At 35.5% G+C, this 24,476-nt stretch overlaps 1 protein-coding gene across 3 annotated transcripts; it reads left to right on the top strand.

The window, feature by feature from the left end:
• Positions 1-126: 126 nt before the first annotated feature.
• Positions 127-24,100, top strand: LOC144972499 (lipopolysaccharide-induced tumor necrosis factor-alpha factor homolog). 3 transcript variants are annotated; one of them, XM_078913772.1, is made up of 5 exons: positions 127-154; positions 865-935; positions 4,964-5,040; positions 6,353-6,695; positions 13,529-24,100. In XM_078913772.1, the coding sequence occupies exons 3-5, from the start codon at positions 4,995-4,997 to the stop codon at positions 13,635-13,637; spliced, it is 498 nt and encodes a 165-aa protein (XP_078769898.1). In that variant the 5' UTR covers positions 127-154; positions 865-935; positions 4,964-4,994; the 3' UTR covers positions 13,638-24,100. The 3 variants fall into 3 exon arrangements, 2 of the variants coding, with proteins under 2 accessions (XP_078769898.1, XP_078769897.1); XR_013645369.1 differs by lacking the exon at positions 127-154 and having other exon boundaries at positions 841-935; positions 13,529-23,177; positions 23,213-24,100; XM_078913771.1 differs by lacking the exon at positions 127-154 and having other exon boundaries at positions 841-935.
• The last annotated feature ends 376 nt before the right edge of the window (positions 24,101-24,476 follow it).

The following is a 24,476-nucleotide window of genomic DNA, read 5'->3' as shown; positions in this document are numbered from 1 at the left end:
AAAAACTATAAGACTTTTATGATGCTTGAAAGTATTTTGTTTTGTTAACAATGAAATAAAAATGTTTGGCGAATAATAGGCGGAAGTGGTTTCAACCGGAAAAACAAGACTACCCTGTGCCTGCCCCTATCTGTGTGTGCTGTCTTCAGTCAACCAGGGTTGCCAGTTTGGCATTTTAAATGCCAGATTCCAAAAATCTGGCATTTTTGAAAACCGTTTGGCATTAGAAAAATCATTTGGCATTTGGCATTTTCATTTGGCATTTTTTTTATTTGGAATTTTTTCTATAACTTCTTTGGACTCTGCACTTGAACCAGATTAAACAAAAAACATCATAAGAAACACGAAACAGTAAGTTTTCTTAATTGTCAATAATTATTTAACTGTTTACGTATTTACCTTTCATGTTAATGTATTTCTTTTTCATTCTTAAAATCCAACCGTGGTGTAGTGGTTTAGCACTCCAAGGAGTCATGACTATGGATAAAACATCTAGAGAAGGGAAAAGACAATCACAACAACAACAACAACACAAAAAGAGAGAGAGAGAAAGAGAGAGAAGAGAAGAAGAAGAGAGAGAACGAGAGGTCAAATGGATGTGTGTGTTTTTTGTCTTGTCGAACTGTGCAGTAGTTTCTCATAAGTATAGGTCGGCGTGTTTGCATAATTCTGCAAGATTAAAATAGACTTTTAGAATTTTTGAATATCAAGAGTAAACATGTTTAATATCTTTTTAGAGAATTAACAAACTTAAACTTATGAGCTGAAAGTATTTTTTTGTTACAGAAATAAAAATGTTGCAATATAGCGAGGTTCACGGAAACAAGATCCTTCCTGCCTATCTTGTTGCTGTCTTCAGTCAACGGGATTTCTTCATTCATTACACAGACTGGGATAAAAGAAGACATTTTTACAACTTTGCAAATTAGATATTGGTAAGCAGATGAATTTACGTTGCTTTAATAAAGGCTTATAGATGCGTAATATCAATATTGAGGCATTTTTATAAAGTAATTTGCTCTTGGCTCGTCCCGTGCTTGGCTGGGCTTTTCCCAGACTGACTGCTATTTCAACATCACTATTGTCGTTGACCTACTAAAACTATTGTTGCTCAACATATCTACTTTAACAACACCCACCGAGATACCAGCCCTGACAAACAAGGTTTTGGATTTCATTATTAATATTAATTTTCTCGGACGTTAATTATCATTATCGAGCTGCTATAATATTGAATTAGAAGAACGGAGTTGTAGTTGTGTGGACAACAAATGATCAGGAAGTAGAAGTAGATTGTGTGTGGGATGGGAAATTTCAGTTTTGTAATAAATAATTTTGGAATTAATGATTGAGCAATGGTATTATTGTGTCACAGCTATCGTGTGACCGTGTGAATTGGGCACGGGTAAAGAGGTACTTTTTTTGTCACAGACATAGCATTCATATTTCGGGGCAGTTGTCAAGACTGATACTAGAGAGGTGGGCCGGTGTTACCAATACTTAGCTTCTATACCAGGATAAATCATTCGTTTGGACCGAAAAATAAATAAAAAACTTACCGCTTACCGTCAAAAGCAGTTTAGATTTGAAGATGCATTTGTTTTCTATCAAAAAACATTCGGTAATGGACAATCCTTGATGAATTTCAAAAGTTGTGTTGAAATTATATCCTAATTGTTTTCATGATTAATTCCTCGCGAAATCGTGTGGGTATCGTTTCTGTTATCAAGGTACCGCCTAGCCCGGCAGGGTTGCCAGATCATTTTTGAGTAAGAGACCAAACTAGCTATAGCAAGAGGCCAGATTCCTCGGCAGGAGCCCAAATACCACCAAACCCACCTTAGCCTCGCAAAAACTCTTTAGATTTGTTAAACAATTTAGATAGGATAAGGAAAATTCGTATATATAGAAGCATTAGCAAATGCAATCTGTGGCGTTAGCACGTGTTGCATTTAGATATTTAGTTTGCCAAATAAAATAAGTTTTACCGGTACCAGAGTAAAACGATATAACGGGGAAAGTCAGAGGAAGCCAAAAAGTTGGTTACAGGAGGCCAAGTGGCCAAACCAAATTTTGGGAGGCCAAATGGCTTGGGAAAAGGCCAAATTTCTCAAATTTGGCCACCAGGAGGCCAAACTAGCAACCCTGGCCCCAGGTTTTTAAAAAAGTTTATTGGGAAAAAGATACGGAACAAAGTGTCCATAGATAGGTATGCAATTTGGTGCATTAGTGCAGTAAAAAGGCCTTTTTTTCTTTTATTCAATAAACTTGACTGCTGGTGGACCCTAGGCCTCTCTACAAGTCCAAGAAATAATACTCACTTTTTCTCTGCTCCAACGAAAATATCTACCCCCTACCGATCTAATTATTTGTAGCAGACGACAAATTTCTCAAAACGGTCACGTGACACTGTAAAAACAACACAGGAAGTCCATGAAAGCTTATTTACGGCATTTCCTTTGAACCGTGTAAACAACAAAATTTCGTTTTCATTCGACTCAACGGGTCAGATTGGCCGGTATTTTTTAACGAACTAAAGTTCTGAAAAATCAAAATGTTTCTTAGAAAGTTGAAAGATGCTAGTTTTTGAAACAGAGGTAGGTTTAAAAAAAAAATCTTTATATTTTACGTGAATGCATGCTCAAGGCGAGTTGGACGTGCAGCGGAGGTTGGTAGGCCAAAGGCCCACCTCTCTACTACTACTTGTTTGTATTTTTTTTTTTTGGTATGTTTTTGATGTTTTTAATCGGGAAGAGCTGTGTAAATTTAAGACGAGAAAAGAAGCAAATAAAGAGATTTCAGTTTTGGTTTTGGTGAGATTTGCAATACCCCAATTCGTACAATACTCGCCTCTCAAGCAAAGGGATGTTAATCATAAATAATCAGGTGGCTAGGTCTTTAGGGTGTATGTGGCGGAAAGTACTTTATTTTAGACTAGCGTCCTATCTAAAGGGTAGCAGTTCAATCAGTAACACAGAAATCAGGATACAGTCATGTGTCATAAACCTTAAGGTGCTAAAAGACTTTGGGTGGTAGAGGGTTGAGGGCGCAAAAGACACACCTGCTGGGCACAAGCGCATGATTCCGTATAATAAGAGGAAAGCACTCTACTACCAACGTATATATCGATACCCTCCTAATAACGTACAAAGAGACGATTTACAGTGGAAAAATCTTCCCCCTTTATAGGAATAATACATTTTACTGCACCCTTTCGGTTAAGGATCCCAGAGAGGGCCAAGGCAAAAGCAAACATTATAATTACCAGACGTCCATAAAGTAGAATGGAAGTCAAAACAGATGTTGCAGAAGTAAAAACATGATGTCTTGAGATTATCGGGGTTTCTTAACCCATAGAGGCCCGCTTCCCCTGGAGTCGCCCGCGACTGTTGAGGCCCGCATCGCCCGTCATCGCCCGCGGCCCCCGAGAAAAAACGGATCATGTTTACTTTGTTATTGCAACGAATCACTTCGTTTTATTCTAAACCGGAAACATCGTAAACGTAATGCGATCGTTCTATTTCCGTTTCCTTTTTACCGCACGTTTATATCGTTGATAGCAAGTGAGTAATCGAATTCAGAAAAATGGCATTCCCATACCTCACGAGTTTGTTGCGTGGCGCTAGAAATGATGTTTTGGAGAGTGGTGTAGACAATGAAGAGGATTTTGGAAATGAAAGCGATATCGAACTAGAAAGAGAAGATGTAAACGATGGTGGGGATGGACAAGACGAGGCGTTAGCACCCGATCAAGGTGATTCGGACACTGAATCGGAGTCCAAGATTGACGAAAATGACGGGAATGGGGGTGCGGGGAACGAGTTTTTTTTAAAAATATTTTCTTCCCAATTTATTGAAATCAAAACATGTCATGTTATATATCATTCGAAAGCAAATTTATCTGGCTATAAAAAGGAATTAAAATTATAATTTTATGTCATTTGGTTCTCGTTTAATAATTTTTTAACTTTGTGTTGGTATTTTTTTGTTAAGAGTTATGCCCCTTACACTGGGCCTCAGGGGAATTTTTTTTAGTAAACACCGGGCCTCTATGGGTTAAGAGGTTGATTTATTATTTTATGCTGCTGGTTCCAACAGTGTGCTTATCATTCATGATTTCATGTTTAATTTTGAGAAGGAAATATTGATTTTACCAAAAAGTTAAGATTATTTTTTAATTCAGCAGGTCCGGTTTCCTATAGCGTGTGATAATTTTCATCTTTCTTCATTATTTTGAGAGATATTTAATCTTTTAACTTTTATACATTTTGCTCGTTATTATAGCTATTTTTCTGCCAACATGCAAAATTGCGTGTTTCCTGATGTTCACCTCTTTATTTTTCAAAGACCATTTGAAGAAAATGTCTGAAAAAAATTTGATCTCTTCTCTGGAGTACTCTCTACCCGTTGACATGAATTACATGTCATTTTGTATGTTAATATAGTATATGGAATATGCTATTTCGTCATGCTGGAGGCCAAAACATTTACTTTCGCGAGTGTTTTGGGGAATTTTCAACAGACTAGATTTAGGAAAAAATTTGTGTCTGGTTCAAATCTTGTTATATTTTATTTACCATACCACTCTGCTTATAAAATGTATATCACAAGTATGATGAATCTTTTTAGTCGTTAGTTACATGACGTCAAACGTCAAAGTTGGAACATTTTCTTACATCAATTGGCAAGCAAAAAAATTCTAAGTTCTTGAAAAATGAATTTGCTCTCAATTTCTTATTTATGTATAGATTTTCAAAATTTAAAAAGTGTTTTCCATGACTATCAGAATGCTTTATGAATATAGTAAGAAAAGTCGATTTTAAATATTTTTAAATTGTCACTTGTGGTACCTACTTGAACTGCGAAGAATGTGTTGTTGGTTTCAAACATTCTTTTTACATAACCTAAGCATTCTATTAAGATTTTTTTTTGGTTTTATTTAATTTTTGTCTACACTTTTCAGGTTATTTTGATAGCTTGACTTGAAAATCAGAATGTCACAGAATCCACCTCCATACCCAGGACCTACTGATGAAAAAGGTAAGACAGATCTGTAAGTGCAATTATGGCTATGGTCAACCTGTGGTAGAGCCATGGGTGCCATTTCCGGTTCATGTTGGAATTCCGGTTTCGCGATATATCGAAGTCAAATACCTCCGGTTTCAGTGTTTTGAGTAAAATAACCTAATAGCATCGGTAAAAATTCGAAAACGTGATTCAGCCACATTTTCCTGTTGGCACCCATGGGTAGAGCAGAGTACTCGCTTCACATGCAAAGGAACCAAGTTCAAGTCTGAGTGAAGTCGAGATTTTTTTCTGACACCCCCTCCCTGACCACCCAGCAGTGATTGGGTAGCAGGGTCTGTTAGATCTGGTGGAAAGTACTCCTATCCAAAGGGTACCAAGTGATTACTGTCGTCTGTACCATGCTATGGAAACCAAGATAAACTCAGGCTCTATGGGCCCAATGGCTCTGACGGACTACTGGTCAACCTGTATCCTGCAGGGAGGATCTGGCCATTTCCTTTATCAGACAATATACACTAATTTCTTAAGATTCTGTGAATGGGTTTTTAATCATCTCGGTTGTAAAAGTGAAATTTTAAACTTTTGCTTTTTCATGTCCCAGTAATCTTGTCTCGTGTCGTTATTAACTACTGGTTTGGGAACATTTGGCATCAAGTCTTTTAACATCTTGCACATACCGTTATTATTGTATGGGCAAATATTTTTCGTGCATGACCTATTTGACTTCTGTAATACTGTAACTCTGATTTATTTTTGAATGGGGTGTGGGGGAGGGGGGGGGGGGGGTTCTCATCTGTTTGGCATCCCTTTTGAATATTCTCATATTATATATTTGTATTAGCTTTTAGCCAGATATACTATTCTTATACTCACTCACACCTGAGGCAAGTGGGGTGTTTAAATTTTTTTTAAAGTGCCAGGGTCAGACTTTTTCAATCATTGCCATCCATTTAATCTATTTAATCTCTCTCAACATTGCTTGCCTTTTGTGACATGACAAGACACTACCATTGTTGAGCCTTAGACGCCACTTATTCACTAATGATAAAGGAATTATAACACAAAATCCCAAACCTTTGGCCTAAAACCTTTTGAAATGTCATTTTTGTGAACAGGTTAATACTGATTTTAGGGGGTAAGGGCTAAGCTGTTGATGTTCATAATTTTCGATATTACAAGAATGTTTCATTTGATTTTCAAATTGCACATTGTAACAGAAGTTTGTTGTACTTATAGATGTGACAGAGTTTCTTAGATTTTAATATTATGCATACTTGCGGAGGTATTTGCATGCCTATTGTCGCACTATTTAAATTTTCCACAGGAGGACCTCCACCAGGCAGCTACCCTCCTCCAGGTCAACCTGGTTATCCACCACAAGCAGGGTACCCCCCTCCCCAGGCTGGATACCCACCACCACAGGCTGGGTACCCACCACCACAACCTGGGTACCCACCCCAACAGCCAGGATACCCACCACAACCCCAGCCACTTCAGCCAGGTCCCACTAATGTTGTGGTCACCCAGCCAACTGTGCTAGTTCAGAGGTTCCTGACATCACCTGTCCATACGTCTTGTCCACACTGCAAGGCTGAGGTGGTCACTGCCACCCACTTTGAGAGCGGCACATTCTCTTGGGTGATCTGTATCATTCTATGCTTTGTTGGGTAAGTCGTCATTTTGTTAAAAATTTTCTTTTTTCCAAGTCTAGACAGTTTGCTGGAGCTGTTCGTCGGGGGGAAACTTTGTTACCCCAGGACTTGTATTTTCGTTTTTAAGAATACTTATAATTCGAATTTTTCTCTGAAATTTTCAGTAATCTTCAAACATCCATTTTTACAAAGGTTTATGCTCAAATAGTTACAAAAAATTGCATAACATAGTGACCATTGGCGATTTTCCAACATGCCCCTTTTTTACAAGTGGGGGTAACTTTATGCCCCTACTTTCCAAAAAGAAAAAACCCAGTATATATGCTGAGTCGTATGTTGGGGTAACTTAGTTACCCCATTGTGGAATCACTATTATTAATATATTGACTACCTACTAACTACAATGTGAGAAGTTTATGCATTCCTATTTGCTCCTATGAAAAGCTTGAAGAAAAATTTATAAGTACAGCATAGCACTCTTATAGTAGGTACCACAATAGACGTCATTTTTTTTTGGCAGAAAAAATACCTATATATTTTGCGTCACTTGTCGAAAAAAGGATTGTTTTAAAACCGGGTCATTCAACTGTTGATACATCGGCCATTAAAAAGCGTACAGTAATAAAGTTGGTATCACCAGAAAGTGGAAAGTTTCAGCTTTATTCCTATACCAGATCAACAATAAAAAATGGGCATTTAAGGGAGGAAAATGCCGTTTAAAACTTTAAGGAAAACCCCGACATATTACTGATATAAAATTTGATCCAAGTCTGTCTAAAAGACAAACATCTTATCTCTATTTCTACCAATTTGTTTTAATGAAGGTTGTTTAATGGCCGAGGTATCACATTTTAAAAAAGCCCACCAAATCCTTGTTTTCAGCTTTGGGTGTTATCGGATTTTTTTACACTTCATTGTAGTTTGTAACAGCACTTAAAATGCTGTGAGAATGAGATCTCAAATTATTGACAAACAGAAAAGAGTTCACAAAAACCACATGAATATTTTATTAAAGTACCTTCATAGTTTATGTTTTAGATAGTTTAAAACAAAATGAATAAGATAAATGTTGTTATTTCAATTGATAACTCGGGTCGGTAAGTGGGTATGTTTTAATGATGGAACGGCCTAAATAAACCCCTCATTTTTCTGGTTTTTATTAACGTGTAATCTTTTTTGGATGACTTTCTAGCCTTGGTTTTCATTGAACAACGTTTGGTTTTTATCAATTTATACATGTAATTTTTTTCAAATCTGGTTTGTCCCTTGATGTTTATTTATTGCTAAACAAAAAACACGGTACGAATTTATACACACACTCTCCACTCATGGCGGCCATGTTGTTGCTATGACAAAATGATTGTTTGACCTTGTTAGAACCGAAGTAGATTTTTATGGTCGAAGGTGTAATGTCGTTTTTAAAACAATTGCATAGGAATACCCACTACTTGTAGTTTATAAATAGAAAAAAGACACACAATGATTCGTCCCAATGTGTTAGAAAATTGAAAAAGCATTGCTATTGTTTATTTTATTAGGGAATAACGGTACTTGTAATGGTCATAAGATTGGAGAAATAAGACTTTGAAGTGCCACTTCGTTGTCTAACAGTTTTTTTTTCTTTCTGATGCTTTCATGATAGTGATAGACTATGTACTTAGATGCCTTTCGCGTCTCGACCGAAAGATCGGGTCGCCTTGGCTGTTTCCAGTATTTCCTGTGTGAGGTGTCTCCAATATTGCCGGTCCTCTGCTAGGGTTCTCAGATTTTCAAGGTCCCCTGCCGTTATGAGACTAATGCTTTGTCCAAGTGTTGTGAGGTTTTTGTTTAGGATCACAGGGAGTGTTGTGATCGGTCTTCCTCTGAAAAGGTTCCCGTGTTTTTGGAAGTATCCCGACATGGCTTGGTTTGCTGGTATGTTTTTGTCCCTGCGTAGTATGTGACCGAAAAGTTGCCATCGTTGTTGTAAAATGTCAAGGGAGATTGGTCTTTCTTTTGTGATCTTATAGAGTGATTCATTTGAGATCTTTTTGGGGTATTTGATGTCCAGTACCCTTCTTAGCTGTGTGCGATGGAAGGCATCCAGATGTTCTTCTTCGGATTTTGTCAACGCCCAAGTGCCGCAGTTATACAGAAGTACCGGTTTTACAAGAGCATGGTACAGTTTCAGTTTGGTTTTTCTCTTTATTTTGTCACCTCTAATCCATACATTGGTGAGTTTACTGAGTGCGGCGTTTGATAGCTGTTTTCTTCTTTGTACATCCTCGGTGTCTCCAATTAGTGAGCCGACTTTCTTTGTTCTTTTCCATTCCTCTTTGTTCCTCGATATTGTTGTAAATTCGGTTTTATTGGCATTGACTTGGAGGTTATATTTCATGAGGGTATTTTGTATGATGTCTATATTTGCTGGTGTTGATCCAATAAAATCGACATCATCTGCATAGGCGATTTCTCTAGGGATTGCATTCTCAATATGAGTCGTTGGTTTTGGAATGACTTTTCGAACTTCTTTCAGAGCGTGTTCTAAGTATATTGTGAACAGAATCGGGCTCAGACTATCTCCTTGGGGGGTCCCGATGTTACTTTCGAACTGCGTCTGTTTTGTGGCCCCGTATATCCTTGGTTGTATCTTTGTGTTGCTGAGGAGAAATCGGATTATTCGGAGCTCGTCTTCGTCTACTATTTCTGTTAATATCTCCAAAAGTTTTCCTCTGTCGATCGTATCAAAGGCTGCGGACATATCGATTCCTGTTATTGTTATGGATATGTTTTCTTTGAGTGCCTTTGCTGCCAACCATTTATGTGTCCATACAACGTCCGATGTGCTTCGGTCTTGGCGAAACCCGCTTTGGCTATGTGATAGGTATTTTTCTATTTTCGGTCTAATTCTGTTGAGGACAATAGTTGACAGTGTTTTTCTTATGGTATTCAGTAATGTTATTGGGCACAGGTTGTTTACGGGTCCTTTCGTTTTTCCTGGTTTTTGTATTGTAATTAGGACACCGCTGTTTATGTCCCAGTCTTTGTGTGTTGAGAATGTTTTGTTCATTATGTTTGCAATGCTCAGATCCAGGGAGAGTGTACCGCATTTCAGCAATTCAGCGGGAATTTCATCTTCGCCTGGGGATCTGTTATTGTTTAGGCACTTTATGCTATTTCTAACTTCAGTTGTTGTGATGCGGTTGTTTAGGTCTCTAGGGTTTCCTGAGAAGGGCGATATTTGTGAGACTTGTTTGTGAAATTTCTGCTGGAAGTGGTCAGTTACAATGTCAAGGATATCGTTGGGATTTGTTGTCTGTTTGCCAAATTTATCCTGTAGTTTTGGGTTCTCGAATGGTTTTCGGTTCAGAGATTTCGTCGCTTTGAACATAGACGATGCGTTATTTTTGGACTTTTCTATGTCTTCCACTTTTTTGTCTAATTCCTCGTTTCTGTGTTTTATTGTAAGTGATCGAATTGAATGCAGTATTTTGTTTCGTTCCATTTTCAGGTTTATTATTTCTTCCGAGTCTTTCGTGTTTTGTATCCTGATCCTAAGTTCTTTTTGTTGCCGCGATAGATCGTTAATAGCGATGTTAGGCGTTCGATTTGGTTTGTTCTTAGTTGTATTAATAGAGCCTGCACTTTCTTCCCCCGCATATTTCATTGCCGCTTGCGTCTCTTTCCATTCATTATTTGGATTGCTGTTTTGCTTTATTTTAAATAGACTTGAGTTAAGTTCATATTGGTAATGAATGCGACATTCTCGCTCATTTACTATTTTTGCCGTGTTTATTTTGACTGCCGTTTTACCTTTCTGTCTTCGTTGTCTGTACACATTTATGTTGAAATTCGTTTTTACAAGTTTGTGATCGGATGTTAGCAGTGTACCACCGTATGATCGCGAGTTGGTTGAGTAGTGTTTATGGCGGTGTCGACATATGATATAGTCTATTTGGTTGTGTATTGTTATCATTTTGTCTTGGGTTTGGTCTTTCCTTTGTCCTACCCATGTTGTCTGGTGTCTTGATGGGTGGTTGAAAGCACTGTTTGTTATGAAAAGTTTTCTCTGTTCACAGAACTGGACTAATTTTTCTCCGTTATCGTTACGTTTTCCTTTTGAGTATGATCCTAAACATAGTGTGTCACTGTCGAGACGTTTTCCTACTTTGGCATTAAAATCTCCAGCAATTATTAATATTGATTTGTTTCCTATTTTGTTCAGTGTATCGTCTAGGTCTTTGTAAAATTTATCAGTTTCCTCTGGGTATTGTTTTGAGCGTTGACTTGTTGGTGCGTAAACATTTACGATTGAGATAGTGAACGTCTTCTTACCGTGATCGTCTTTATTATCGTTATTCTGGTTCCTTGAATTGATCTTACACTTAAGCTCAAGAACACATATTCTGTCCGAAACATTCCATTCGTCACTAGTCAAATCCCTGCAGTTTTTATTTATGAGAAATCCACATCCATAGTGAGGTGAACTGGAAGCAAAGCACAGCAGTCTGTGACCATTTATTGTTTGGTCGACGCCATCTTGGATCTTCGTCTCTTGTAAACACAACACATCGATTTTATAACTTTCTAAATCTTGACACAGTTGTTCCTTTCGAATGTTACTTTTAATAGATCTTAAGTTAAAAGTTCCAATATTAAGATTAGTCCACATCAGGTAAAAATTAAAGATTCCACACAGTGAATAAATAGAAACATAAGACTATCCACTGAGCCGAAGCTCAATGTCAACAGGTGTCAGCCATGTTGTCCAAAATAGACTATGTAAAGGAACAATAAGAGTCACTAGTGGATAATGAAGCAGTATATCTGTAGAAGTTAAATAATAATTCTTTACGCCATTAACCCATTGCCGTCCGGGCATAATCTGAAAAAATGCCTCTCACAGACCATGCGAGGGGAGATAACTCTTCCAAATGTCATAGTACACTGCATTAAAAAATTAATTGCAAGTATGTGAGGCATGCTAGAAACAAAATAAAAGCTGTTTTGGAAAGATGAATGAATGGCCTTTAATTTGATGTATTGTTTTGGACTATTGATTCATATTTTGATTTGAAAAAAAAATGTTAAAGTTGAAAAATATGTAATAATATTAAAACACATGAAATCCATTGTCAATGTCATCAAAATACGCATCCAACTCAACCTCAATGTCTGATTCAGTGTCTGAATGAGCACTATCATCATCACTATCCATTAAAAAACGTTGATCACGCCCGAGAATTGAGGAATTCAAACGCGATTCCAGCAAAAAAAAAAAAAAAGGACGTTACCACAACCGATTTAGTCGACAAACTTCAAAAACTCACAGCAGACAAACGAATTGAGATAAAAACGATCGGGAAATTTCTAGTTTCACTTTCACTCTTTCTCTACTTTCGTTTTCTAAATAAAAAGAAGTGGCTCTACACACGTTTTTAGTTTACGGGTTCAAAGATGCTGAGTACCTAGCGGGCGATATCGGGCGATTTGGACTGTTTGAGATGTTTTTTTAACGGGCGATTACGGGCGGCAATGGGTTAAAACTGCATCAAAATGGATAATAGGATGACGTGTATTTATTTGTTTTTGTTTGTTTGTATTTTTTTGTATGTTTTTGTTTTAAATCTTGAAGAGCTGTAAATTTAAGACGAGATAAGAAGCAAATAAAATCTTTTTTTCAGTTTTGGTTTTGGTGAAATTTGCGATACCCCAGTTCGTACAATACTCGCCTCTGAAGCAAAGGGACGTTAATCATGAATAATCCTAACATACAAAGAGACGATTTACAGTGGAGAACTCATCCCCCGTTATAGGAATAATACATTTTACTGCACCCGTTCGGTTAAGGATCCCAGAGAGGGCCAAGGCAAAACCAAGCAATATAATTACCAGACACGTCCATAACGTAGAATGAAAGTGAAACAGACGTTGCGGAAGTAAAGACACAATGTTTTGAGATTATAGGGGTTTCTTAAGAGGTTGATTTATTAATTTATGCTGCTGGTTCGAACAGTATGCTTATCATTCATGATTATTTCATGTTGAATTTTGAGATGGAAATGTTGACTTTGCGAAAAAGTTAAGATTATTTTTGAATTCAGCAGGTCCGGTTTCCTACAGCGTGTGAAACTTTTCTTCTATCTTCGTTATTTTGAGAGATATTTAATCTTTTACACATTTTGCTCGTGATTATAGCTATTTTTCTGCCAACATGCAAAATTGCGTGTTTCCTGATGTTTACTTCTTTATTTTTCAAAGACCATTTGAAGAAAATGTCTAAAAAATTGGATCTCTTCCCTGGAGTACTCTCTACCCGTTGACGTGAATTACATGTCATATTGTATGATCATTATGTTAATATAGTATATGGAATATGCTATTTCGTCATGCTGGAGGCCAAAACATTTACTTTCACGAGTGTTTTGGGGAATTTTCAACAGACTGTAGATTTAGGAAAAAATTTGTGTCTGGTTCAAATCTTGTTATATTTTATTTACCTAGTCACTCTGCTTTAAAAATGTGTATCACAATTATGGTGAATCTTTTTAGTGGTTAGTTACATGACGTCAAAGTTGGAACATGTTCTTACATCAATTGGCAAGGAAAATAATTCTAAGTTCTTGAAAAATGAATTTGCTCTCAAGTTCTTATTTATGTATGGATTTTCAAAATTTAAAAAGTGTTTTCCATGACTATCGGAAAGCTTTATGAATATATTAAGAAAAAGCCATGTCTCTTGTAGAACCTAATCACACTCAAGGCTTATGTCAATACAGATATGGAACTTTAAAAAATCACAGATTTTAAGTTTATGCTTTTTTAAAAATATACTTTGGAATTTAATTTTTTTTTTTTTTTTTTACCAGATGTGACCTTGGATGTTGTCTAATTCCTTTCTGCATGGAGGGCTGCCAAGATGTGATTCACACCTGCCCTAACTGTCATCAACAGATTGCCAGATGGAGCCGTATGTAATAACGGCAACAATGGCTTTGAGGACTATGTTCCCCGACTAGTGGGGATATGGGATGTCTTGTGTCAAGAACAAAAGTCTGGATTTCCATGTTACTACCTGGGATTTGTTCAATCGTCCAAGTTCTATTTTGATATCTATTGTTTTTGTTGTTTTGTTTTGTTTTTCTCTTTTAGTTAATTTTAAATTATGGGTGCCAGAGCTTGTGCATGCCGAATGAAACCTGACTTCAAGGAATATGTTTTGGATCCATTTCTGCAGATATTAAAAGATTATGATAGACTAAGCTGTTTATGTGTTTGTTTAGGATAACAATAAATTACAATATTCATTCTTCTTGATCCTTTCTTCATTTAGATTGGATGGTGATAATCTGTGATTAAACTTTTTTTTTTTTTTAAATATTTGACAAATCATGTAATCCTCAATAGAATAATTCTACTCTCGCCCAAACCCTCCCGATTAAAAAGAAATATTACTAGACTTTATTATATGTTGCCCTTTTATTTTTCAATTAAATCTATAACTCCCATACCAACCCTAAGTTGTATCAAATCTTCCCTTAAGTCTGAACTATGTTATTAGAGTAAAGTGAATATCGCCTCTCCATGGTGCCATATAGTTCTGATGGCTAATAATTGGCTTACACTTCACATATGGCTTGTATGAATTTGTTTAGCATTCTTTGACTTCTCAACTTTGCATTAGCTTCTGAATTGTGATTTGTAGCCTCATCTATGATATTTATGATTTAAAAAAAAATTTTTTGTTGTCACTGGCACCCACAGTTAATTTTTTTCATTGTTTTCAGGTGATCATGTGTGTGCCATGAGGCAGCTGACTTTATTTACAATTGTTTTTTTCTTCTTTTTTTTTTTTTTGGTGTTAATGTTTTGTTTTCTGGTTTATATTGATGGCCTTCTGCCCTTGTCTATTTACTTGATTTCATTTCAAGTTCAACAGATGAAAATGGAAATATTTCCTATTGTATATCTACCATTGTATATTTACTTTTTTATTGATATATACATGCTAAAAAAGTAATAAATTTAGAGTTTAGAGCATTCTCTGTTTTGTTTTTTAATATGTATTCACTATGGTTTTATTTTTATATCATGAACACCATATATTTTACACGAATGTATTTGTGTATGAAGGTATTGCTATTGTATTGATGCACTTGAATATGTGTAATCTAACTTTTTATTATTATTATTTTTCAATTTTTGTATGGTCTCCTTTTTTTTGTACGTAATTAGTTGTCATAAATTCATTAAAATATGACTTTATTCCCTTTTGGCTAAATAGATACCATGTCTTTATTGTCCCTGCCTGCCTCAGCCTATAGCATGCCTTTTCCATTGTTTCATTGGGTAATTGCCGTAGTTATTCAGACTTTCTGAATCCTGTATTTATTTCAGTTTAAGTGTTTCTCATGTTTGGGTGAATAGGCATGGGCAGGAAACCCCTCTGCTAGGGCAGTCAGAAATAGCTATTTATAGAAGAAATCTGTCAACAGGATATAAGGTTTGCCTCTCAGACCTATAAATGCTAGGTCTGTCTTTTACTGCTTTGTGAATTGATGTGTTAGACTTGTTCCATAACCATAGATACCACCTCACTATTTGACAATAGCATAAACCTGTCGTTAACAATGTTATATAACAGCAATCGTACATCAGTGCCTGTACCTTTTATGTTATCAAATAACTATTTGAGCTGGGAAGAGGGCTGCTTGAAGTACCGTAATGGACAATGAATGAGTTTGGCTATTGATTGTCGTTTGCAGGGACAATTCTGTTCTTTTTAAGATGGATGAGTTTAAATTGAGTTATAATGGGAAATGTGATAATTTGATATGTAATACTAGCAAAAAAAAAATGGATGTCTTCGTCTAGATTATTTTTCTTTATATTTAAACTCATGATTAGGTATCCCAGACTAAAATTTTGTTGTACAAATAGCAGAAATTAAATTACAAAGCCACACATGACTTCCCAAGCCATGGAAAATAACACTTTATTTTTCAAAATCGGAATATAAATTTTAAAAATAATGGTTTTTAAAATTTTATTTTTTGATGATTTCTGAAGAAAAATAAATCTTGGTTAGGGAAAGAAGAAAATAGGCTTGTTTACATGTATGGCGCTTTGCACTGAAAAAAGCTAGCTGGCCCTATATTCGCTACTGTAATCTTCAAACATTGCTGACTTTAATGGTATAAGTTTTTCACTGTTAACTTAAGTTCAAGACAGAGATAGACTGTTCAAATTCAAATAGGCCTCATTTTTTAAAATGATTTGTGGAAAAACATAAATCTTGTCTCGGGGAAGAAAAACAGGCTTTGTTTACATGGATGGCGCTATGCATTGAAACAAGCTTGCGGGCCCAATTTGGGATATTATAATCTTCAAGGGCTACTGATTTTAATGGTATAAGTTTTTCACCAATAACTTAAATTCAAGAGAAAGAGAGAAGACTGTCAAAGAGACCTCATTTCTCAAAATTTGTGAAGAATCATTCACCTGTTAACAGCAGTAGTTTGGGATATCTACTATGAACCGTATTGAATTATACTGTGATTTAAGGGTCATGGACATGTCCAAGAATGCAGTCTTAAAAATCTCTTCCATGTGGTTTTATATCCACTGGCTGAGTTTTCTAAGTACGCAGCGCTCTTATTTCAGCAGTTGTACTGTAGAAATGTTTCCCTAAGTTATTCAAGCTTGGCAAAAGTCCAATATGCTGCATATTTTATGTTTTCACATGGCGCAACCTGAATTTTAAGTTAAGTTATACCCAGTTTTGGTTGTGAATTGTTTTAGGATTTGTTAGGTTTTAAAAAAAAATTATGAGAAATTTTGAAAGTTTAAATTATTATTTCCATATAATCTATTCTCTACCACCTATCATTCTCTATTTTAAGAGCATGGAAAAAAATATTTCTCTCACTCGACTGATCATCTGTTTTTGTATTGATGAAATCTCTTTTCATCTCTAAGATCATCATATAGGACGGATAATGCACTTCAGATTTCTTTACTTTTACTGACATCAAATGATCATTTAAAACACAGGGTCACAACCACTTATCTGAAAAATGATTTTTATAAAATTATTATTATCAATGCATCTAGGAGTATTAACTTTTTTTTTATCTGTTAAGTTTTATTCTATTATGATTACAACCATTTTCCTGAGATTGTATTAACATATGTTTATCACATTAGCATACATCTTTTACTCTTCTGTTGTTGTTTGCATTTTAAAAGAAATTAATTTCCACATGATTGTTAAACCCGTAATTGAAAGACAAGAATTTATTCTGGATATATGTTTTCTTGAATTATGTAAACTGCACACTGTTTTGTTGTAGTCAGACATATTTGATAGCTTAACTCCCTCGAGTCACCCTCATTGAAAATCGAACAAATTTGTTTGATTTTCATGCATATGAACTCGAGAGAGTTAATAAAAATTAGTGGTCTTCGCAAAAGGAAATTCCAAGTAACTGACCTAGGTTTACAAATGAATCGGTTTATATTATAACAATTTTTGTCTTGTCAGCCTTCATCATTTTAATTTGATTAATTTATTTACTCATATAAATGTGGAATACCACATAACCTTTAGATTCATAGTTATGAATGAATCGGTTAATATGGGATAATTGATGATAGTGGTTTTGTTCAGTTTTCCAGTGCTCAGTTTCCATATTGTATTTCTCTTACAGGTCCTTGCTTTTTAAAACTGTTGATCCCAATAGAATATCGTAAGTTAAACAGGTCCTTGCTTTTTAAAACTGTTGGTCCCAATAGAATATCGTAAGTTAATCAAAAGCACTACTTTTATTCTTCCTGCAGGTATGTTACCATTCTTTGTCTGCAATTTGCTGAACACTATCTGCTTTGTTTTTGAATATAATGTTTTTTTTCCTCTGGATACGCTTTTATGCTCGTCTGAGAAATGTTTCATAAGGGCGTCCGCCATTATTCCGATAGTTTAGAGCAAGTTATTAAGTTACCATGCGTCATTACGAGGGAAGTGATGTTACGACTGTTGAAGCGTATTGCATATGAAATTTTCCTTGGAATTAATTTCCATTTTTTAAAAAGTTTTGAAAGTTGTAAAACATTTTTGTTAATATTTTTAAAAAAATAATTTTAATCCAGTACTTCCTCATCTCTTTGTTTATAAAGGTGCCATAAATTTGTGTTGATTTTGTTATATTTATCTCTTAATTATGGATTGTTTCTGGGTACTGTCACTTCATAGTATTCGAAGCGAACCCGTTGTGCTGGATTTGTTGGGGGTTTTTTTTTTGTTTCCATAATTTAATTTTTTCCTTTTTTAGAAGAAAATTCTCTCACAAGTTAAAAAAAATAAATAAGTTTTCCATTTTTTAACAGTCGATACAAAGCCAGTAATTTCTTGCCACAAATTTTGTCTAGTCAGGGTATACATAGTTGTATTGAATTACAATCTGAAATTACAATCCATGTATTTTTTCACAATAAAACAATGTTTTTGACAATTTCAAGTTCAAGCATTAAATTGTGCATCATGACAGATAACATTTATGTATACCGTACCTGCCAACTCCCCCGCTAAATTCGGATTTTCCTGATTTATTTTCTCAAATTACAGCACTCTATTGGAACTCAGAGAGGGAGGATCGTATATAAACTTCAAGCTTACACCTATTTTTCTATTCACAGACTCCTCTTTCCTTTTTTTTTTTTTAGTACGGGTTGGCAGGTATGTGTATGAAAGGATTATGATATTTCCTGTATTCATGACACTGTGATTTGTGTTTGATAATCTCTGTCACTCTTTATTTTCATCAATTTTAGGATGTATTTTTGGTACTCGCTTTGATTTTATATGATTTTGGAAGTAGCTCAATCTATTCCTTGACATGGTTGTAAGCATTCTTAGTTGGGACCTGTGCTTGTGTCTGGATGAGACTTAGGTGATCTCAAACTAAGTACTTTGACGGTGTGCTCTTGGAATCTACATCTGTTCCCTATTTGAACCAATCCCCCCCCCCCCCTTCCCATAGTGGGCAGGGGGTTACATACTGTGTCTTCTATCCCCTTATGTCTGTTTTCCAACATGCTTTCTGTCTTTGTCTTGGCATGAGATTACTTGGTTTTGTCCTGGCCCTGGCCGGAGTCCTAGATGAGAGGGAAACAATCAAATGCATAGTTATTGTTTTGGGAGATGATATTTTTTTTCCTTGTAAATCATCTCTTTGTTATGTGTTATTAAATTTGTTATTTTTAATGTATAATGAAATGTAAGCATTTGAGTGTATTCCTCTTTGTTGGATCTTGTGCTTGTGCCTGGGTGAGACTTATAGGTGATATCAGACTAAGTACATTGATGGTATGCTCTTGGAATCTACATCTGATACCTATTTGTTCTCAATTCCCCTTTGTCTTACTTTTTCTTGTGTGCTGTATTTGTAATTCTAAATCTTTTTACTATCCCATTTTCTTCCTTTTTACTGGCGCTGATATAACCTTAATGTGTTGCAAGCGCCGTAAAACCCTTAAAAACATAAAACAACCAATTCCCCTTTGTCTTACCTTTTCTTTTGTGCTTTAATTGTAATTCTAGAACTTTTTACTATCCCATTTTCTTCCTTTTTGCTGGCGCTGATATGACCTTAATGTGTTGCAAGTGCCGTAAAACTCTTAAAACACAAAACACAAGCATTCTTACTGGGTGGGGATCCTGACCTCCCATAGTGGGCAGGGAGGTACATACTGCCTCTTCTATCCCCTTATATCTGTTTTCCAACATGCTTTCTGTCTTTGTCTCGGAATGAGATTACTTGGTTTTGTCCTGGCGCTGGGAGGGAAACAGTCAAATGCGTAGTTATTGTTTTGGGAGATGATATTTTTTTCCTTGTAAATCATCTCTTTGTTATGTATTATTGTTATTATTATTTTGAATGTATAATGTAAGCATTTGAGTGTGTTCCTCTATGTTGGATTTTGTGCTTGTGTCCGGATGAGACTTGTAGGTGATTTCAAACTGAGTACATGGGTGGTATGCTCTTGGAATTTACATCTGATCCCTATTTGTTCCCAGTTCCCCTTTGTCTTACTTTTTCTTGGGTGCTTTCATTGTAATTCTAGAACTTTTTACTATCCCATTTTCTTCCTTTTTACTGGCGCTGATATAACCTAAATGTGTTGCAAGCGCCGTAAAACCCTTAAAAACAGACAACAAAAACATAAGCATTCTTCAATTTTTCTTCAATACTTTTCATCATATTACCTTTTTTTTCTCTACAAATATTATTTGTTTCAGAATTTTAAGGCTCGATCTTTGTTAGAGGTATTATGGTAAAGAGGCCTCGTTTAGAAAGATGGTTTATGTGATTTTAAATTAAATAATTCATTTGAAGTTTGTGGAGAAAAATTCAAGGTATCTTCAATGTGTGATACCTCTTTATTTCAATCTCGTTCATATTTCCATTTTCTGGGTGGGGATCCTGACCTCCCATAGCGGGCAGGGAGGTACATACTATGTCTTCTATCCCCTTATATCTTATCCAACAAGCTTTCTGTCTTTGTCTTGGAATGAGATTACTTGTTTTTTTCCGGGCCCTCGTCGGAGTCCTAGCTGAGGGGAAACAGTCAAATGCATAGTTATTGTTTTGGGAGATGATATTTTTTTCCTTGTAAATCATCTCTCTGTTATGTATTATTATATTGGTTATTTTTAATGTATAATGTAAGCATTTGAGTGTATTCCTCTTTGTTGGATTTTGTGCTTGTGTCCGGATGAGACATAGGTGATCTCAAACTAAGTACATTGGTGGTATGCTCTTGGAATCTACATCTGATCCCTATTTGTTCCCATTCCCCTTTGTCTTACTTTCTCTTGGGTGCTTTAATTGTAATTCTAGAACTTTTTACTATCCCATTTTCTTCCTTTTTACTGGCGCTGATATAACCTAAATGTGTTGCAAGCGCCGTAAAACCCTTAAAAACAAAAACAAAAACAATATTTCCATTTTCCCCTTTTAGTTGGTCGTTATAATTTTTTTCATCCGACTTTATGCGTTACCTTTACATGGCGCCTTTTGATGATAATGATTGAGCATGGCAAAAACCAAACATGCATTTGATTTATTTTTTTTTATCCCACAAATGACAAAATGAAAGATCAATTATTGTCACTATTATAGTGTCTTTGCAGCACCATGTCCTCGTATGGATATGTTCTTTTATTGTTTTGTTTATGTTGAATTCAACTCGAGCATTATTTGATGGGAATGCTTTTAACTGTTATTGTTAGTATCAAGGAATGTGATGTCTCATTAAATTTTAAAACAAATTGTTTTGTTCTTCCTCTTAAAAGAGGCTGTTAATCGGCATTGCATGAATTCGATTTTTCAGGGTTTTTATACTGATCATTGGTATATTCAGATTTAATTGCTTCTTCATATAGATGATACGTAAGGTATAATATATAGGAGATGCTTTTAAAAAATAAAAATAAAATTATAAGCAAATCATTGAATGCTTATAAATGATTAAATATTGTTATTTTAAAAAATGGTTACAGTTGTCATAAGACAGTGCTTGCAGTTGCTGAACCTGAGTGGTGTAGGTATTAGATTTTTATCTTACTTCACCGTTTTTATCTAATATTCAGTGATTATTTGTGGTTGGAGAATGCCCAACTCGTCAACAAGGACTTTATACAGGCCTTGAGAGGATGAGTACAGTGGGTAAAGGTGGTATCAATTTGTTTAATTGTGGTCAGTTTAAAGTATTAATGTTGTCACCATTTTAATATACAACATATTATGTCTGTCTACTGCCGTTTTATCAACATAAATCTGTTATACTATTAATATTACCATTATTAATTTTAATTGTGTACATTCTTATACCACTTTTCCCCAAACCGTCATAAATAACTTCACAGCTTACCCTCTGCTTACTTTTGTTTTGATGAAAATTTTAGAAATCATTTTGTACTTCGAAATCAACTTTATGGTGGTGATGAACTTATTATTACCTCGTCAATTAATTTTGTTTTTGATTTTTTTACGCGCCCTTTCATTGACGTTAAATTGCAGGGCCCAATTCACGTTGTGTACAAATTTGTTGTTGTGCTCTGTCGTAAATATAGAATGCTGGGTGGGGATCCTGACCTCCCATAGTGGGCAGGGAGGTACATGCTGTGTCTTCTATCCCCCCATACCCGTTTCCCAATTGTTTCCTGTCATTGTCTTGGAATGAGATTACTTAAGTTTTGTCCTGATCCTTGCCAGAGTTCCTTGGCTGGGAGGGAAACAGTCGAATGTATAGTTATAGTTTTGTGAGATGATATTTTTTTCCTTGTAAATCATCTCTCTGTTATGCACTGTATTATGTTTAGTTTACATATTATATTATATGATTTGTAAACGTTTGAGTGTGTTCCTTTTGGTTGGGACCGGACCTGTGCTTGTGTGTGGATGAGACTTTTAGGTGATCTCAAAGTAAGTACTTCGACGTGTGTTCCCCTTTGTCTTACCTTTTCTCGGGTGCTTTAATCGTAATTCTAGAACTTTTTGCTATCCCATTTTCTTCCTTTTTACTGGCGCTGATATGACCTTAATGTGTTGCAAGCGCCGTAAAACCCTTAAAAACAAACAAAAACAAATATAGAATGTCCAATTTTCAATGAATCCAAGAATTTGTTCTTACAATGGAAGGGTTTTTATTTTTTATTCATTTTGTTTGTGTGTGTGTGTGGCTTTATATAAAAAAGTTATGATACGCATTGCTTTTGTTGAATTGATAATACAATATGGATGGGTGGGGTTCCTGACCTCCCATAGTGGGCAGGGAGGTACGTACTGTTCTTCTATCCCCTTTTATCTGTTTTCCAACTTGCTTTTTGTCTTTGTCTTGGAATGAGATCACTTGGCTTTGTCCTGGCCCTGGCTGGGAATGGAAACAGTCAAATGCATAGTTATTGTTTTGGGAGATGATATTTTTTTCCTTGGGAATCATCTCTCCGTTATGTATTATTATATTTGTTATTTTTGTATCATGTGTAATGTAAGCATTTGAGTGTATTTCTCTTTGTTGGATTTTGTGCTTGTGTCCGGATGAGACTTATATGTACTAAGTACATTGGTGGTATGCTCTTGGAATCTACACCAATTCCCTATTTGTACCATTCCCCTTTGTCTTACCATTTCTTGGGTGCTTTAATTGTAATTCTAGAACTTTTTACTATCCCATATTCTCCCTTTTTACTGGCGCTGATATGACCTAAATGTGTTGCAAGCGCCGTAAAACTCTTAAAAACAAAAGAATTATGGAGTTAGGTCCTGGTTTTACCTGCAGGTTGATTTAGGATTACGGAGTTGGTTATTTGTTTATACTATTATGAAATTCGTATTTTCCGTTGAAGAATTATGACAATGCTAAATAGATAATACAAATTATTGATTACGATGTGGTTTTCTATGACAAATGATTGATTAAGGTGTGGTTTTCTATTATGACAAATGATTGATTAAGGTGTGGTTTTCTATTATGACAAATGATTGATTAAGGTGTGGTTTTCTATGAAACAGTTATCGTGACCATCCACTCCGTTTATTTCTCTTCCTTCCATACACGAAACATTGCTATAAATGTCAGTCAAGCACCAGAACTACTTGGAGTTGGAGCTAACAATAACCGTCAACATCGACTTCCCGGTATTAGGTAAAATGTCAAAGATAATGGGTTTATTGGCATAGGCACTGGTTAAGTGTTAAATTAACAGCCTTTAGCAATTCCCCCTTCTATTTTTAGGCAAGTGATGAGATCTATCACAGTAAGTATGCTCTTAGTCCCACTGTCATGGCAGAGCTGTGCAATGGATCTCCTTGTTATATTTGTTTCTAGGAGAGAAAAAAACTTCCAGTAAAATAAAGTTTAAAATTTTGAAGAAAAACAAAAACATTAAAACATCACCTTGATCTGGATATTTACATTTAAATTTTAATATTGCAAATATGGAAGCAATAATCTTTGGAGGAGGTAGAAGTGGTATGGGACTATCATAACCGCCTTATCCTTGTCGATGTAATGACCTAGAAGTGCTTCATGCAAAACTGCATAAACACCAGCGTTGTTAGAACAAATTATATATTTTTAATTTAAGTTTTGAAATTGGATGATGCAGATCACTCCTTTAGATTCGGTTTAAACGATTAAAGAATTAGAGTCGTTTGTCCCGTACTTAACTATCACATTACCTATTTCTCCATATATGACTGCATTGTTTTTTGTTTGAAACTTTTAGCATCAATATCTTGGAGTAAATGAACTTCTTATCGCTGCGGTGAACGATTGTTTTTATTATCATTATTAATAATTTGATATGCTGTATCACTATTTACCCGCTTTCTACTGTCTATATCCTTTAGCTTCAATAAAGCTCAATGTAATCAAAATCTTACCTTTGGTTTAATCTTTTACATGTACATTTGGAAAGCCTCAAATGTAACGCATAAAGTAAACGGACTTGGTGTTTTGCGCTTGAAGTGGTTTTTCCTGATGAAGGGGACCAAGCCCAAAAGTCCGTTCCATTCAGGAAAAATCAGTTCAAGTATAAGGCCAGCTATGAAAAATCCTCGACCTCCCTTGTGCTTTTGGGTGGTTATTACTTTGTTGTTACCGAAGTTGTTCATGGATCCTATCATAGTATCGGTATGGAATTGTGATACGTGATACGTCATTATCGCATTAAGATTGTCCAAAAATAAAAAGTCCCTATTCATGTGGAACAAGAAAGTGTAATCTATGCCTCAGTGGAAAATCGGAAATACT

Source organism: Berghia stephanieae, chromosome 5 (genome assembly GCF_034508935.2).
Source record: "Berghia stephanieae isolate SIO BIC M18660-M18661 chromosome 5, UCSD_Bste_1.3, whole genome shotgun sequence".
In the NCBI taxonomy this organism is placed as follows: Eukaryota; Metazoa; Mollusca; class Gastropoda; order Nudibranchia; family Aeolidiidae; genus Berghia; species Berghia stephanieae.
This window is presented reverse-complemented; position numbering and strand designations above follow the sequence as displayed.

Excerpts from the sequence above, each read along its gene's own strand:
- LOC144972499 (XM_078913772.1), top strand. The coding sequence starts at position 4,995 with ATGTCACAGAATCCACCTCCATACCCAGGACCTACTGATGAAAAAG. Across the intron at positions 5,041-6,352 it reads AGGACCTACTGATGAAAAAG|GAGGACCTCCACCAGGCAGC; the intron begins GTAAGACAGATC and ends AATTTTCCACAG. Across the intron at positions 6,696-13,528 it reads ATCATTCTATGCTTTGTTGG|ATGTGACCTTGGATGTTGTC; the intron begins GTAAGTCGTCAT and ends TTTTTTTACCAG.